Genomic DNA, 18310 nt, shown 5'->3' on the forward strand with positions numbered 1-18310 from the left:
CTCATCTAGCTTGGAGTTTCTCTGGATAAAGGAGCCGCCACAGTACTGAAGTTCCGGATGAACTTGCGATAAAAATTGGTGAAACAAAGGAAACGCTGTACTTCCTTTACCGACGAGGGGGAGGGCCAATCCACAACCGCTTGAACCTTTTGAGGGTCCATTTGTATCTGGCCAGGCTTGATAATGAACCCCAGGAACTGAACTTTGGTCACATGGAACTCACATTTCTCAGGTTTAACATAAAGATGGTTATCAAGAAGACATCTGAGAACCTTACTGACGTGTTTTACATGTTCTTGGAGGGAACTCGAGAAGATAAGGATATCGTCCAAGTAGACAAACACAAAATGGTTGAGCATGTCTCTGAGAACATCATTGATGAGAGCTTGAAATACTGCAGGAGCATTGGTGAGACCGAAGGGCATAACCAAATATTCATAGTGCCCAATGGGCGTGTTGAAGGCGGTCTCCATTCATCTCCTTGCCTGATGCGCACGAGATGGTAGGCATTGCGCAAGTCAAGCTTAGTGAAGATGGATGCTTTCGAAAGCAGTGGTCATTAATGGCAAGGGAGAGGTTTTGAACAGTGATCTTATTAAGGCCCCTGTAATCAATACATGGCCGGAGTCCGCCATCCTTCTTCCCAACGAAAAAAAATCCAGCTCCAGCAGGGGAAGTGGATGGTTGGATGATACCTGCCGCAAGGGATTCGTTAATGTATTTGTCCATAGCAATTCGTTCGGGGGGAGACAAAGAGAATATACGACCTCTGGGGGGGCAGGTTCCTGGGAGCAGCTCAATGGTGCAATCATAGGGGCGATGAGGAGGTAAGAAGGTGGCCTTCCTTTTGCTGAACACTGCCTTGAGGTGGTGGTACTGAGCAGGGACTTGAGACACATCTAGGGTTTCTTGGGACTTGAGAACAAGATCAGGGGAATTCTGGGCCAAGCATGTAGTCTGACAGGTGAGACCCCAACTGAGAACAGCGCCAGTGGACCAGTCAAAGTGTGGGTTATGCTGGAGGAGCCAGGGGTGACCGAGGATAATAGGAAACTCTGGAGTCTGTATAAGGTGAAAGCACATTCTCTCCTGGTGCTGGTAAGTGACGAGACCAAGGAGAGAGGTGAGGTGGGTTATTTTCCCTGGAGCTAACGGTCTTCCATCCAAGGCTGTCGCAGATAGGGGGGAAGGAAGGGAATTAATAGGAATCTGGAGACTCTTGGCAAGGGAAATATCCATGAAATCAATCAATGCCCGGAGTTGGTGTTTTTGATCTCCCCAAGTGAGTGTGATGGGAAGAAACGATCCAGAGTTGGAAGGTGAAGCTGTGCGTGTAACTCCCGTTACAGTCCTTCCTTGCCTGTACGGGACTGGGCATTCCCCGAAAGCTCGGGGCAGGCAGAGCGAAATTGACCATACACTCCACAATATAGACAACAGCGCTCTCTCATGCGACGGTCTCGTTCTGATGGGGAAAGCCTAGTCCTTCCCAATTGCATGGGTTCCGAGGACTCGTGGGGCACTGGTAGCATTGGAGCAAGTGCTGGACTGGCAGATAATGTGGAAACAGATGGCCGGTTCAGGCTTCTCTCCCTCAGGCGATTATCCAGCCAAATTGCTTGATCCATGAGGGTCTCGAGATCACGAGCAGGTTCTCTGGTAGCCATATCATCCTTGACTGCCTCAGACAGACCATTCAGGAAGCACACCATGAGGGCCACGTCGTTCCAGCCGCTCCCTGCTGCAACTGTCCGAAACTGTATGGCATATTCAGCCGCGCTGCCATTACCTTGTTGGAGGGTGAGAAGTCTCTTCGAGGCTTGCCAGCCACTGAGGGGGTGGTCAGAGACTCGCTTGAACTCCTTTTCAAACACAGAATAACTGGAACAGAAGGGTGCCTGTGCCTTCCAGACCGCTGTTGCCCAAGAAAGAGCCTTGCCAGAAAGGAGGGTAATAACATATGTGATCTTGGCCCGATCTGAGGGGAAGGAAGATGATTGTAATTCAAATGTGAGAGAGCATTGAGTCAGGAACCCATCACATGCACTGGGATCACCTGAGAAATGTTGCGGTGGAGGTAGGCGAAGTTCAATCAGGGGAGAGAGTGCTCGAGAATCTGGAAGGGGTACCGAGGCAGCAGGAGAAGCAGTAGCTGAAGTAGAGAGCAGTCGGTCCAGGATCTGACGAACAAAAATCATGGGATCTGACAGCACTTGTGAGTGTTTAGCCATCACAGTCTCCTGCTGGACTAGTGCTGACTCATGGTGTTGGATTGTGGACTGCTGCTGAGCAATTGTGGCCAGGAGTTCTTGAGCGTTAGGCGTCTCTGGGTTCATAGTGTGGCTTGGTTATTCTGTCAGAGCCGGGAGTCAAACTTGGGTCTCTGGCACAAGAGTCTTATTTTCTACCACTGAGCCACAGAAGGGAGTTGAACCCGATGGTCAGACGCACTCTTAAAAGAACTCAGAAGAGTTTATTAACAAAAACAGCAAAAGAGTACAAAAAGCAATTTCTTACTGACAATCACAAAAAACAGAAAAATCTTTAGTCCAGAAAAGGATCTGAAAGGAGGAAAAATAATCTCCAAAAAACTCAGGAAAAAGATATAAAAAAAAAGCAAAAAATAAACACGGGGAAGAACAAACCAAAAGGCTTACAAAGTTTAGTACCTGGAACTAGAGCAAACTTACGGCAGTAACTGGCTAGGAACATCAATAACCAAGCAAAGAAACAAAGGAAGTGAACAACTTAAATACACAGTCCAGAACAGGCACAGGTGAAAACAATAACACATGATAAAATGGCGGGAAACTGAAAAGAAATACAATGAGGGCCTCTAGTGGCCAAAATAAAACATTAAAGCAGAAAACTCTGACAGCTTATACAGTCCTAATCATGGTCTCTTTTAAAAGAAGACACTTAGGAGTTTTTGGTGAAGTGAAAGCAAGCAGCAATATAACTGAAATGAAAACAACATTATAGAAGCTTAAGTTTATGTTAAAGAAAATACACTGCACTTAACTTGCACTAAACTTAAATAAAACAAGCAAAAAACGTCCCACAGTGTCCGTGCCAGTTAAGATAAGCTTTTTCAAAGTAGTAAATAAACATCAATGCTGACATGAACAGTCGTTAACTTGTGATTCTTACCTTTATATTGCTCTTTTTTCTGCTCCTTTTCTTTGTGCCGCTTCCTGCCTTGTGCACCTGATAATCTGGTTATTTTTTCACTCATTTTGTCCACATATGATAAGGATCCGATTATAATATAATCGCGTAGCGCTAGTGCTCAATATGTGGGTAGAGGGGCGCACAGTCGTCACGAGAGGGTGCACTTCCGACCAAAAAAAAAAATAAAATAAAATGAAAAATAAAAGTGTTCAAGAGCTTGGCAGGCTTTTTAAAAATGTTTTCTGGCTGTCTACTCTGGCCTTGCTGTTCTTGAGGCTTACCAGTGTTTTGCAGCTTGTGGGCTCTCTGTATTTAATTTCATGAAGTCGTATCTTGATTGTAGACTTTGACAATAATAGGGGCGCGCGGGGCACAAACTAACGCGGGGTTAGCTGTAACACACGCTGGTAAGATGAAACTTCATTTGTTTACTTGTTGCCATATCAACACTGTGTAGATAGAAAAAAAATCGAAAAAAATCAAAAAACTTTGGAAGATATTGCCAAAAGTTCATTTTAAAGTAGCAAAAGTAAAAATTCACATGAAAGTAAATTTTCATCTCTGTTTTTACTGTTTATTTAAAATGAGGCAAACTTGGTATCATTTTAATCTCCAGTCTTTTAGCTAGCATCTTATATAGTCTTTTAATTCTCAGATAGCCAGCAGAAGTGACCAGCCAGGTTTAAATCCCAGTTGCGCCGACGGGGCATGTTGTAACACTGCGTTACAATGTGCCCCAATTACAAAAAAAAAAAAAACTATATGCAATTCCATGCAGTCAGATATGTAATTAACATAATTCCCCTTAATGTGTGTGTGTGTGTGTGTGTGTGTGCGTGCGTGTGTGTGTGTGTGTGTGTGTGTGTGTGTGTGTGTGTGTTTTGTCATCAATCCATGCATTATTCCGGTCAATGCTGTGGCTTTGTTGTGTATTTATTGTCAAGTGTCAAAATTATTGTAAAATTAATAAATGGCTTTTATTGACATGAAAATGTAGTTTATCTTCTAGGCTTTTTAATTAGATCAGATACAGTTGATAGAGGGGGATTTTAAGATGTTGTATGGTTTTGTTATAATGTGCCCCTCACCTGTTACAACATGCCCCGCCTATGGGTCACGTTGTAACATCTCAGTTTTTTTCGAGGTAGATTGCGAAAAAAGTATATGCTGTATTCATGAAACAAGACCACATATGTGTAACAGACACGTGTGAAATTAATGTGAAAAAAGAAAAATACATCGACCCCAGAGTACATTTACACGACCTTAAGAAAACCAAAAAGTGTTCGTTACTGCCCCACTCTCCACTACGCCTACCTCCTGGAGAGTGTTCTTGACTTGGTTTGATGTTGTGAAATGCTTTTTCTTTACCAAAGAATGAATTTTGACTTATGGAGGGCACTGAATATATGGCAGAAATAGTAAGAGAAGTTTGGTAGTATGCCATTCCAAACTCGGCCAGAACATTCTTCTACACTTGCAGCAGTGGATTCTTGACTGTCAACTCTTTACTGACCACAGCGTCTCCTAGAGACTGAAAGAGGAAAAACACACAATCAATCGATCAATCTATCAGTCAATCAATTATTACTGTGAACTTCATGAGTCAGACAGACATGGGCATTTGATAGAGACTCTGAGTTGTCCTGATTGCACCCATATTCACCAATTTCATATAAATGTACAATTTCATTGTGGTGAACTGAATTCACAGATGACGTGTTGTTATTTAACTAAATGTGTATGTGGAGTTTAAGCAAAAAAATTTTTTTTTTACTCTAATTGTGCTATTTGTATGCATATTAGACTTTTAATGTAATTTATAAATTATAATTTATGTTAATTTATTATGGGGTGGGAGTACCTTGTCTAGGACACCAAGTGAGCACCTGACTCAGTTTTACGTAATCATTCTTAATACAGACACACTCAACAGGTATGAATTATGATCTGTTCCATATTCATGAACATATGGGTGGAGCTATGACATCACTGTAGGCGTGTGAAAGATTTCAGGGAAAGACTAAACTGATGAACAACTGAAGTCTCTTCAAACAGGAATCAGACACTCAGAGACTTTAGAGATCACAGCTGATATTCACTCACAGGTAAGTGATGAAAATATAAGAACTAGTTCAGTAGTTTACTGCCCTGAAATAGAATCACAGTGTCATTAAATGTCTGTCATTTAATTGGCTGTAAATCAGAGTTTGATGTGTGCTGTCATGATGTTAAATTTAAAGGAACAGTAAGTATTTGAACTGCAGACAGAACACAGTCCAGTGAAAAATGACAGTGAAAATAAAAATATAAAACACTCACAAAAACACCTGTCAGGTGTTTATTTTGAGGTGAGATAATTGAATGAAAAAAAAAAAAATCCTCTTTTTTTCCTATTTAGTCTTTCATATATAGAAAGAGTCTTTCATGATGATGTTAAAGTGTTGTTGTAAAGATCTGTTTCTATGTTCTGCACTGTGACTCCTGGAGATTTTGTATTTCAGTTCTTCTCCAACAAAATTTTAGATTCTGTAAAATGATTGTGATTTATTCCCACTATCAGTGTCTGCATGAGGTAAAACATCTCCATAAAACCATTTTAATGAGAACTTTGATATGACCATGAATTGGCTTGATTTTCAGTTCTTTGAATACAAAATGCAAAACTGAACCAACAAGTTATTTAGATCGGTTTGCAAGACTGAATGTTAAGAATGTACTTTCTGAAGTGCCTTTCTGCATGTGGTGTGAGATAGTAAATAACAGGTTTGGTAACAGACAGTGTGTAACCTACTTGAGTAATAGTACTTTGTTACTTTACTAAGTAATACTTCTGGAAGAACACAACTTGCATGATCCTTGTGGCTCTCAGTTCTGGAATTTGGACAAGGATTTATTTGTTCTTCTCTCAAGCGTTTTAACTAAGCACTCTGGAGCTGCAGGGAAATGACGTACTGACAATTCTGGCAATGCTGATTGGCTAATGGCATTACAAGAATGTGTGCAGACCAAAGTCCTTCACTAGGGATTGTTATACTGGTGCATGAAGGAAAAGCACTCCAAAAATGGTTTAAATGCTGCTTGCAAAAGTTTTTATTTTGTCAAAATTCACAGCTACTTTTGAATGGCCATCAATGGAGAAAGATGCTTTCCATAAAATGGTATAGTTATAGCATTTACTAGTAGGGGCTAACTCACCATGATAACAGTGATACGAGTACCTTATTAGTGTTATTAAAATGGTTCAATCCAGAGATGTAAATTATATATTGCAGAGGTCAAACAATATTGGATTTTGCAGACACTAACAAGGTGTTGGAAGAAAGCTGATAACCAGTTAATCAGCCGATAGTTTTATGAATCAATATTTTGAATGTATTTAGGGGTGACAGTTAGACGGGACGTCCAATATTTTAGCTGCGTTACATTTGAACTCTAATATCGATTGGCTGACACTGGCCTCTAATACATTATCAATATTTGTCTTTTCAGCCATGTTGTCCTCCAGTAGTGCACTAAATGAGGAGCTTCAGTGTTCAATCTGTCTGGATGTGTTCACTGATCCAGTCACAACTCCATGTGGACACAACTTCTGCAAGACCTGCCTGAATGAATGCTGGAAAAACACTCAGAACTACAGCTGTCCATTCTGTAAAGAAACAATCAGCAAAAGACCTGATCTGAAGATTAATACAACACTCAGAGAGGTTGTGCAACACTTTAAGAAAAAGTTTAATCTGGGTAAATCTGAAGTTCTCTGTGACATCTGTGATGAAAGAAAGCAGAAAGCCGTGAAGTCTTGTCTGATGTGTCAAACCTCTTACTGTGAAACACACCTGGAGCCTCATCTGAGAGTCCCACATCTAAAGAAACACAAACTGATGGACGCTGTTGAGAATCTGGAGGATTATATATGCCAGAAACACGAGAGACCTCTGGATCTGTTCTTCAGAGATGATCAGATGTGTGTGTGTTTGTCCTGCACTGAAGGAGACCACAAGACTCACAACACTGTTCCTATAGAGGACGAGAGTGCAGAGAAGAAGGCAAGAGTTACTAATATTCAATCAATACTTATTTTGAAGATGGAAAAGCTATGTTGAGTGATGAAATGTGTGTGTTGTTCTCTGTCTGTAGAATCAGCTGGTAAAGACACAGATAGACATGCAGCAGATGATCCAGAACAGAATGAAGAAGATTCAAGACATCCAACACTCTGTAAAGATGAGAAAGGTGAGTCAAATTTTGTGGCAATCTTCTTTATAAATAAAGGTGCTGAATTAAATACATTTAAACTGTGACTTGATCTCATCAGAGAAACACAGAAGAAGAGAAATCACACAGTGTTGAGGTATTCACGGCTCTGATCCGCTCCATTGAGAGATGTCAGACTGAAGTTGTTTTGATGTTGGAGGAGAAGAAGAAAGCAGCAGAGAAACGGGCTGAAGATCTCATTAAAGAGCTGGAGCAGGAGATCACTGAGCTAAAGAGGAGAAACTCTGAGCTGGAGCAGATCTCACACACTGAAGATCATCTTCATCTCCTACAGGTCAGTGTCCATCTCTCTCATCAATGAGAATGATTAGAAAACACTCTTCATGCTGATGGATTTCTCCTCTCTCCTGCTGTAGATAGACCTGTCCCTGTACAGCCCTAAGAACAGTAAGAACTGGACTGAGATCACTATTAACACTCATGTGAGTGTGGACACTCTGAATAGAGCTCTGACTCGACTCAAAGACACTCTAGATCAAAAACTTGGTCAAACTGGTAAGTGTATAGTAGGCCTGTCGCAATTATTAAATAACCGTCTGATCACAGTTATTTGAGACAAACGTGATTATTGGGCATTCAAATTCCAATCACATTTTAATGGCCAAATGAAGGAATTTTAAGCAAATATACTGTATAAATGCCATGGCGCATTTGTGTGTCATTCAGTTGATCTCCAAGTTCGAGCTTCATTGAGTCGCACCTTGGATGTCCTGAAGAGTGCATATATCAGAGCATTAAAATAACATGTGAAGTCTCAAGTGTCATTTATTTATAAAGCACTTTCAAACTACACTGTAGCACAACAGTGCTGTACATTGAAAATAAAATATAAAAACAACTATAAACACATCACACAATAAGCAAAACAGTAGGAAATAAAAACTAGCATAAAAAAGACAACACCCAGAGCCCATCAAGTATTAAAAGCCAATGAAAACCAAAACGTTTTTAAATGCGATTTTAAAAATAGAAATAGAAGTGGAGGATCTAATCTCAAGAGGTAGACCATTCCTCAACCTCGGACCAGCAACTGAAAAAGCCCAATCCCCTTTGAGCTTTAAGCGTGATCTGGGAACATTCAGTAGTAATTGATTGGCCGATTATAATGATCTACGTGAATAACACAAATGTATAAGATCAGTGAGGTAACCAGGGGCCATACCGTGAACCACTTTAAAAACAAATAACAGGACCTTGTATTGAGTTCTATACCGTACCAGTAACCAATGTACTGAAGCCAATACCGGTGAAATGTGGTCCCTCCTCTTAGTATTTGTGAGCAGCCTATCATCTGCATATTGGACTAACTGCTACTGTGACATAGATGAATGACTAGTCCCCAAGTAAAGGGCATTGCAGTAGTCAAGGCAGGAAGAAATAAAAGCATGTATAACTTTCTCCAGATCGCTGAATGATCAAATCGATTTCATTTTGGCAATGACTCTTAGTTGATAAAAACAACTTTTCACAACAGCATTAATCTGTTTGTCAAATTTTAGTGCTGAATCAAAAACAACACCCAGATTTTTCACTTGGCTTTAGCGGCCTATGGCCCCCTAAGCCATTGGTAATATCTCCACCACATACATCAGATCCAAAGATAATGATCTCCATTTTCTTCTCATTTAACTGGAGAAGATTTTGACCCAGCCAACCTTTAACCACTTCTAAACATAACAACAACAATTTAAAAGAACTATTCACTCCAGGCTGCAGGGGGAGATAGATTTGAGTGTCATCTGCATAGAAGTGGTAAGATATACATATTTTTTTTTAAATATTGCCAAGGTGTAGCATATACAAAGAAAACAAAATCGGACCTAAGATAGATCCCTGAGGAACACCATAGGTAATGGGTGCTGAGGAAGAATAAAAATCTCCAAACCTTACAGAAAAGGATCTACCTTCAGGGTAAGATATAAACCATCTTAAAACTGTACCTTGTAACCCCACAGCATGCCTTAAACGACTAAGAATTTGATGATCAATAGTATCAAATGCCGCACTGAGGTCCAACAAAATTAAAGCAGCATGATTACCTGAGTCACCAAACAAATCATTTGCTACCCTTAACAGAGCTGACTCAGTACTGTGACCAGCCCTAAACCCAGATTGAAACTTGTCTAAGACATGCTCTGAGTTAAAAAAAAAAAAACATTTCAGCTGAGATAAAACTACTTTCTCCAAAATCTTGGAAAGACTTGGCAGCTTAAAAATCGGCCGATAATTCTTCAGATCCAAAGGATCTAAACTTGGCTTCTTCAAAAGAGGTTGAACAATTGCTTGCTTAAAGCAAAGTGGAATCACACATCAACAAGACTACTATTGATGATAGACATGATGCTAGAGCTAATGATATCTACCATCTCCTTGAGAAGGTGCACAGGAACAACATCACAGGGGCAAGTAGAAGACTTCAGATGAGAAATAATCTCTTTTACTTCTGAGAGAGAGACACAAGGTGAAACTGATCAAAAATCTCATCACTAACAGTCACTATCACCGGATCAGTGTCGTAAACTGGAGGAAAACTCAGCCTTTATTTTAATTTCCTTTATTTTATCAACAAAACGTTTCAAAAACAGTTCACAATTATCCACAGAGGGGTTTAAATCAACTCTCTCCAGGTTCAGTAATCTATTAATGGTGTTGAACTACACTCTGGGAGAGTTAGAGAGTAAAGAAATAATTTTAGAAAAATTATTTGTTCTTGCATCCTTCACAACATTTTAATATTTCAACACACTCTCCCTCATAATTTGATGTGAAACATGTCATTTATCTTTTTCTATCTCTGATCAGACTTTCTACATTCCTGTCTGACAGCACGAGTAGCATTATCAAACCACGGTTGACCTCGAACTATGATGTTTTTATCCGGAGCAATAACATCCAAAATATCTGAACACTCAGAGTTAAACACAGTAACCAGCTCATCAGGACCTGCCTTAAAAGAGGGATACTCAATAAATGACGTAAAGGAGGAGACTAAAAAAGCATCTGTAAAAGCCGTCGATGCAGATGAAGTGATCAATCTAGATCAATAAGCAGAAGACTGAGAGCTCGATGATCCACAATTCAAAGTGACATTAAAAATCACAGGCATATGATCAGACAAACAGTAATCACCAATTTCAACATTACAAATTTGAGGAGCTAAAGATAAAACCAGATCCAACATGTGACCCTGCTCATGAGTAGTGCCCGTGACAAACTGAGTGAAATTAAGAGAATCTAAATCTAAAAACTGTGATACCAAAGGTTTTTCAGGACAACAAACATGAATGTTAAAATCTCCCACAATTAAAATATGTGAACATGAAGAAATTAGGAAAGAAATGTTTTACTATTGCATAATATAATAAAAATATAAGATAAATATAATAATATATGTATAAAAATTATATTTTATTTTTTATAAAAAATATATTAAATATGTTAGTTCAAAAAACAAGTGTAAATATAAAATTGACTGAAGTTAAAGTTGTCCAAAAAGAGAGATACATTTTAAGTAATCAGGAATATTTTGATATTTAAACATTATTTTTCATGTCATTCATAAGTTTTTAAAGACTTAAAAGTAAAAGTAGTTTATTCATATTTTATTATTTGATTTAAATATTTGAAGTTAAATATGGAAAAATTACTTCTTAAGGTGTATGAAGCACACATGCAGAAAAAAACACCTTAAAAATATGACAATTTATATGACAATTAATCTTCATAATCACTATTATTTATGTGACAATTAATCATCAGCCAAATGTCATAATCGTGACAGCTCTAGTGTATAGCAAACATAATGTACAGATTTACTCATGTCAGTAACTGTCTTGAGACGAGTGAAAATGACTTTCTGTGTTAATCAACAGCATGTCCATAGAGTTTCAGAAGCATTTATCCTGTAATATTCCTATAAACAATTGATGATGTTTTCTTGTGATTTGTGTTGACAGTATTGAGGAGGATGCAGCAGTATGCAGGTACAGTGTGTGATCTTCACTGTTCTCTCATATACACTTACAATACTTTACATTTATATACTGACAGCTGACTTACTGCACTACAGTTTCATTATACTCTGGATTCAATATTACATCAATCAAAATGTTTGTATTCTGAAGTGATTGATATTCTCTGATCTCTCTCAGTGGTTGTGACTCTGGATCCTGTTACAGCTAATCCATATCTCATCCTGTCTGATGATGGAAAACAAGTGAGAGATGCAGACATTGAACAAAACCTCCCAGATAAACCAGAGAGATTTGATAGATGTGTCTCTGTTCTGGGAAAGAAGGGATTCAGTTCAGGTAGATTTTATTTTGAGGTGCAGGTGAAGAGAAAGACTGACTGGACTTTAGGAGTGGTCAGAGAATCCATTAACAGGAAGGGAGAGATCACAGCGACTCCAGTGAATGGATTCTGGACTGTGAGGTTGAGGAATGAGAATGAATATAAATCCTGTGAAGATCCTCCTGTCTCTCTGTGTGTGAGAGTGAAGCCACAGAAGGTTGGTGTGTTTGTGGATTATGAGGAGGGTCTGGTCTCCTTTTATGATGTGGAGTCCAGCTCTCATATCTACTCTTTCACTGGTCAGTCTTTCACTCAAACACTCTTTCCATATTTTAGCCCAAGTCTTAATGATGAAGGTAAAAACTCAACTCCACTGATCATCACACCTGTCAGTTACAATTAATGAATTTACACCCCATAAATATAAAAAACTACATGAACATTAGATTTGTACATTTCTTAAAAGAAAATATGAGGTATGGTTGCTATGGAGATCTGGATGGTTGCTAGTGTGTTTTGTGTACTTTAGCACCGTAAACTACTACACAAATGTATTTTTTTTTTTTTTTTAAAGTGTAATATTAGGCTATATAACTTTCTTGAACACTCAAATGCTTATGTTTATAATTAAGAAATTCTAAATATTTTATTTTTTTAATAATTTGTTTTCTACTAACAAAACAAGTAATCCTACTAATAAAGTTTTTCATTCAAATGTTGTATTTATTTATTTTTATTAAAAGTTTAATTAATTATGGTAGAACATATAATAAAGACAACACAACATTAACTGTAAAAATCACAAGGGTGTAACAAATACTGTAAGTACATCAATAAAATATTCACAGAAGTGGTAATATTCCAGCAGAAGCACATTTCTTTTGACTTTAGGATGTTTGGAACACACTATGGTACTATGATACTGTTGTAGTTCACTCAAAAATAAAGAAATACAGGGTCTTCAATTACTAAACTTGCATTTGTGTATATGATACTTTGCCAACAGAAACATGAGATTAATTATATATTTATACTTGCTTGACATCTCGCAGGAAGTCACGTGGGCAAGTGGCGCGATATTCATTGTCATCTCATCCATTCCCGCGTTAAGTCATGCTACAGTAATTAGAGAATTTAAATAATGAATTTCAGATTCTGGAACCACTGTATTAATTTAATTATCGTTCTCTGTTTTACCATTGCACATCATGATCACCAGCCTATTTGGGTTGTTCTAGATTTTAAGAATAAACGTCATTCCCAAAAACAACTGGCAGGTGCTAATGATACCTGACACGTGCAAACCAATACATGTCAAGTTCAAGTGTTAGCACGTTAGCTAATACTTTATAACTTGGGGTTTGTGGCAAACTGCCATGATAGTCAAGTTAAATAATTAATGGTTGATAGTTTACTTATATTATTTACACTTAAATAACTGGGGTTTACGTAAAAACACAACTCTTAATGAAAATAGGCCTTTGAAAATCAACTTATAGGGTTCTGTGTATTCATACATACAAATATATAATTTATATTAGTGTATGTATATGTAAATATGTTATACATATGTAATATGTGTATTTATATGTGTGTTTATATATGCATTTATACACATAGTGAAAAGAACTCTTTAGGAATCTCTTTAGATCATAGTAAAATAGTGCCTCTCCTTACAAACATATGCAAGTTGGGCTCACTGGTCAGAATCAGTGTTATAGTATTGATTTTTATATTATTTGTCATTTTAAGTTTAATTTCAGTTTTAGTATTTTTTTCATTAGTTTTTATTTAAAAAAAACATTGCTATTTAGTTACTATTTATTTCAGTTTCAGTTTTAATAATTTTAGTTTTAGGGATTGACCTCTTTAGAGTGAAAATGAATGAAGATTAGATTTATGGCACACTTAAGTTCTGGTGGTACTGTTAAACTTACAAACAGACAAACTTACAAAGATAGTGTAATAATTGTTCAAACAAATATAAAGATTTAACCAAGATATTATTTATTGTATACAGAAGCAATGCAACATGCTCACATCACTACTGTGATAAATGTATGACAGCTGTCCGCATACAGAGAATATGCGCTGATCTGTTTGCAGTATGTGTGCGGTGAGTACGCGGTGCGGAAGCAGCACGCGCTTGATTGTGCTTTCACATAAGACGTGTTTGCACATGCGCAAATGATCAGCGGCTTCTGTATTCACAAATACAACAATGGGTAAGCAGTTCACCATTATTTTGATTTTAAACATGGTACTTCTCTTCCGTGAAAAGGTAGTATCACAAACATTTAAATTAAAACTTACTATCCACAGAAACAGCCGAGGAAACTTCCTCCCATGCCTTTTCTTTTGCATTTAAATCTTTATACAAGAAACCCTGTGGGTCATAGAGAACTTTATGCTTTTCCACCTCCACGATGAGACGAGTGTCATACATTATGTCTTGTTTTTCCAAATGTGAGGTAAGGTGTAGTTCTCCGTGTTGGAATAAAAAAACACTCTTACCAGAACAGTCTGATTTATATGTTCAAACAGAATATAAGTAACAAGTGATGTGAGGCTGTTTCAAGCATAAGGTTGTATGACTATAACTTTTATCAGCCACTAGAGGGCGCTCATGTCCTAAGAGTTGTTGTTCTTCTTCTACGATACCTTTTTCTGTTCTCTCTCTGTAGAAAGCTGTGTAATACATGTGCTGCCATGTGTCACAATGTTTAAGTAAACTGAGTTATGTTCCATTTAAATGGTTGTCCATCATCTCTTCACATAACAACACTGCGACCACCAGCCTGTCACGTGATTGCCGCTTTCTGCTGAGATGCAGTGTCCCCCTCCCCCACACACAATATAACATGCTGTGTAGTGTATTTCACATGAAAAAAATCTTTACATATACTTCTGATCACTTCTGATATTTTTGTAACTCCTGGTAATAGTGTGTTTTGGTTTTCTTTGCTTTACCCAGGGCTGAAAGTCATATGGTGACTGTGAAACACAGTAGACTTAAATTATGTGCATTTATGGTGAAATTGCGACATTTTTGTGTCAATCCATGTTCATTTTGTCCACGAACAATGAGCTATCACTTTAATTCAGCGCGTGCAGCACGGCAAAAATAGACTCGGTGCAGAAACGATTGCTGCACTGCTGCTTCTGCACCACTCTTGCAACGCATTGCCGTGCTGTATCCGCATGCGGTCTAACTTGTTAACATGGGCACTGGAAAAAATAGGTACTGGAAACGGATCATGTGTGAAACAGGCATAACTCGCACGTTATACTTTATTCAAGGACCCGCAAGCAGTTGCGAAACAGACGATCGCCTCACGCTCGCACTTTCGCACCACGCCTCGTGCACCTATTTATACTCATCTGAACTAAATTGCCTGTGCAGTTCAAGTGAATGTGTGGAAAAAAAAAAAAACTCCTTCAAGGATGTGCATTCATTCAGTGCATGGACAGAGAGCAGCTAACATAAGTGTCAAAGTGCTTGTGTACAGTTCGGTTAAATAATGAAGTTTACCCTCTTTAACTTAATGCACTTGATCCGAATGTATGAAGCAACTGTCTGCTGAAATAATGAAAAAAATCCACAAAATTAACTGAAATGAGAGAGCGTTTTTATCTGTCAATCAGACGCGCATGGAAGTTGAGTTCATTATTATAGCAACTATAGTCTGTGCAAATTATCGCAACATGTAGTGATAGTTACAACAAATAAATAAATCCTTCCTTTTGTACTGAGATGTCAACCAGGGAAGACAAGGTGAGACCAAGAAAGAGAACTAATGGGGCTTTTTCACTGCACGGTACAGCTCGACTCGACTCGACTCTGCTCGCTTTTTGGGGGTTTTCTACTGTGGATAGTACCTGGTACCTGATACTTTTTTTAGTACCACCTCGGTCGAGGTTCCAAGCGAGCCAAGCCGATATTAAATGTGACCCTGCAGATCACTGCAGATCACTGATTGGTCAGAGAGAATCGTCACTACCAGCGTCACTGGATTTGCGACACGGGACATCAAACAGCTAGTTTTTAAATTAGCAACAGCGACAGCAATATCATTTGTTCACGCGACTTTCGAATTGTACAAAGAAATGGCTGTGCGCAAAACCACCGTGTGGTCAATAAACGAGGTGCAGACGTTCCTCTTGTTAGCGACGAACGAAACGACGTGAAATGATAAAGTCTTTCAGGAAGTGTCTCAGCTGTTGGCTGCACACGGCTACCACCGGACCTACCAACAGTGTAGGGAAAAGTTTAAAACACTTAAAAGTGACTACAGAACCATCAAGGACCACAACAGCCGGAGTGGTTCAAACAGAAGAAAGTGGAAGTGGTTTGACCAAATGGACGCTATCTATGGCAATAGACCAGCGAACAGTGGGAGGGAGAGTGCCCTGGACTCGCTGTTGTTGGAGTCCACGATGGAGGATGGTACGTTTTTTACGTTAACTCTATATTCTGCTTGAAAGCTTCACTTTATTTAGTTGACCAGCTACTGGAAAGCTTGCTTCTACAACCAGGCCAATTTAACAGTTACACTTGTGTAAAATCACCATGCAACAACTGCTTTAAGCAGCACAATGAGCTAGTAGCTAACAGCTAGCGGTCGTGTTATTGTTTATGGTCAGTAATGTTTGTGTCGTGTTTAAGATGATGTCACAGCAATAGAGGTGGTGCAACTATGATGATCAGCCTATAATGCCACCCACGTTGAGGCGGCACGAAACTGCAGTGGAAAAGCAAGCTTAGAAAAGTAAAGTGAGCAGAGTCGAGTCGAGTCGAACTGTAACGTGCAGTGGAAAAGTGCCATAAGAGGACAAGTTTTTACTATTCAGTAAAGAAAAATTAGTCGGTGAGAAAGTGCATGATCATATTTACATCTAGTCTATCCATGCAGACATTGTTTGATTGCTGTTTATTAAATGTATCAATAACACGCTGCAGTAAAGTTGTGGATACATAAACATTAAACAATGAAGAACAATACTTTAACAGCATGTGTAATCTTGATTTATGTTAATGTCTACATACACTCTGACACACTGGTGTCAGGAGCACAACCTCTCCCTCAACGTCAGTAAGACAAAGGAGCTTGTGGTGGACTTCAGAAGAAAAGACAGAGAACACAGTCCCATCATAATCAATGGAGCACCAGTGGAGAGAGTCAGCAGCTTCAAGTTCCTGGGTGTCCACATCACTGAGGAACTTACATGGTCCATCCACACTGAGGTCGTTGTGAAGAAGGCTCATCAGTGCCTCTTCTTCCTGAGACGGCTGAGGAAATTTGGAATGAACCACCACATCCTCACACAGTTCTACACCTGCACTGTAGAGAGCATCCTGACTGGCTGCATCTCCGCCTGGTACGGCAATAGCACAGCCCACAACCGCAAAGCACTGCAAAGAGTGGTGCGAACTGCCAGACACATCATCGGAGGTGAGCTTCCCTCCCTCCAGGAAATATATACAAGGCGGTGTGTGAAAAAAGCTAGGAGGATCATCAGAGACTCCAGCCACCCGAGCCATGGGCTGTTCTCACTGCTACCATCAGGTAGGCGGTATCGCAGCATCAGGACCAGCTCCAGCCGACTCCATGATAGCTTCTTCCCCCAAGCAATCAGACTTTTGAACTCTTGATCTCCCACGATCAAAATACATCAGAACTGCACTTTATTACTCTTACTCTTATATCTCACACCGGACTGTCATAAATTATATTATTATTATATTCTCTCTTAACAACTTACTATCAACCGACAGCCTGAATGTCAATACAGTACAATACAACCTACTGTACATTCTATATATACTACTATATATATAAATATTTTTTTTTATTGAATAATGTGTATCTATATTGTGTGTACTGTATACTGTACAGTGTATGTTATTATTTGCATATTGTTGTGTGTAATTATGTGTATATTAGACTTTAAATTGTGCTGTGTTCATTTGATGTTATTGTAAATTGGTATATGTCTCATCACTGTCACGACTGCTATGTTGATCGGAACTGCACCCAAGAATTTCACACACCATTGCACTTGTGTATATGGTTGTGTGACAATAAAAGTGATTTGATTTGATTTCATTAGATACTGGGCTCTCGCACTCTCTGTAGATGACCTGAGTGTGTGTTTGTGTAAAAGAGAGAAAGAGAGAGAGATACAGCATGCACACAAAATGTAGAGAGCACTTTAGGAAACTAAAAGCGTTCGACATTTTAGGGAATCTACAAATCCTGACCAGATGGTTTTTAAGGTCTGAAAAAAAGGATGTATGGTCACCCTAAATTCTATTTAATAATTTGTTTTGGGGAACATACCTTTGCGTTATTTCTGCATTAACAAGTGTCTTCTCTTGGTGACTCTGCTGTGATCACGCTCTCTTTCACTCTATCATAAACACTCTCAGCGTGCAATTAGAGAGGATCCTTGTAAAGATGATTGAAATAAAAACTGATGTACTAGGTTACAATGATTTTCATATGTAATTGTTTTAAAAAGTTCGTAAATGACGGAGAATTTGGTTAATGAAATCTCTGCTTATTACATC

The 18310-nt window shown here is 38.7% G+C and overlaps 2 protein-coding genes across 4 annotated transcripts in view; one reads left to right on the forward strand and one right to left on the reverse strand.

Annotated features, from left to right (window-relative positions):
• The window catches only part of LOC127418601 (E3 ubiquitin-protein ligase TRIM39-like), a 165455-nt gene that overhangs the window by 2696 nt on the left and 144449 nt on the right, over nt 1–18310 (reverse strand). The window lies entirely within an intron of this gene.
• LOC127418603 (E3 ubiquitin-protein ligase TRIM39-like) overlaps nt 5207–18310 on the forward strand; it is a 58087-nt gene continuing 44983 nt past the window's right edge. Inside the window, exons 1-7 of one of the 2 annotated variants that reach the window (XR_007893509.1) lie at nt 5207–5279; nt 6664–7217; nt 7309–7404; nt 7487–7720; nt 7803–7941; nt 11403–11429; nt 11598–12215. Coding sequence is in view for 1 of the 2 variants with exons in the window: in XM_051659241.1 (XP_051515201.1) it covers nt 6666–7217; nt 7309–7404; nt 7487–7720; nt 7803–7941; nt 11403–11429; nt 11598–12142 (1593 nt within the window). In the remaining variant the exon portion in view is untranslated. Of the gene's footprint in view, nt 5280–6663; nt 7218–7308; nt 7405–7486; nt 7721–7802; nt 7942–11402; nt 11430–11597; nt 12653–18310 lie in introns of those variants that run through there. The other variant, XM_051659241.1, reaches the window with a different exon arrangement.

The sequence above is a fragment of the Myxocyprinus asiaticus genome, chromosome 28 (genome assembly GCF_019703515.2).
Source record: "Myxocyprinus asiaticus isolate MX2 ecotype Aquarium Trade chromosome 28, UBuf_Myxa_2, whole genome shotgun sequence".
Taxonomy (NCBI): domain Eukaryota; kingdom Metazoa; phylum Chordata; class Actinopteri; order Cypriniformes; family Catostomidae; genus Myxocyprinus; species Myxocyprinus asiaticus.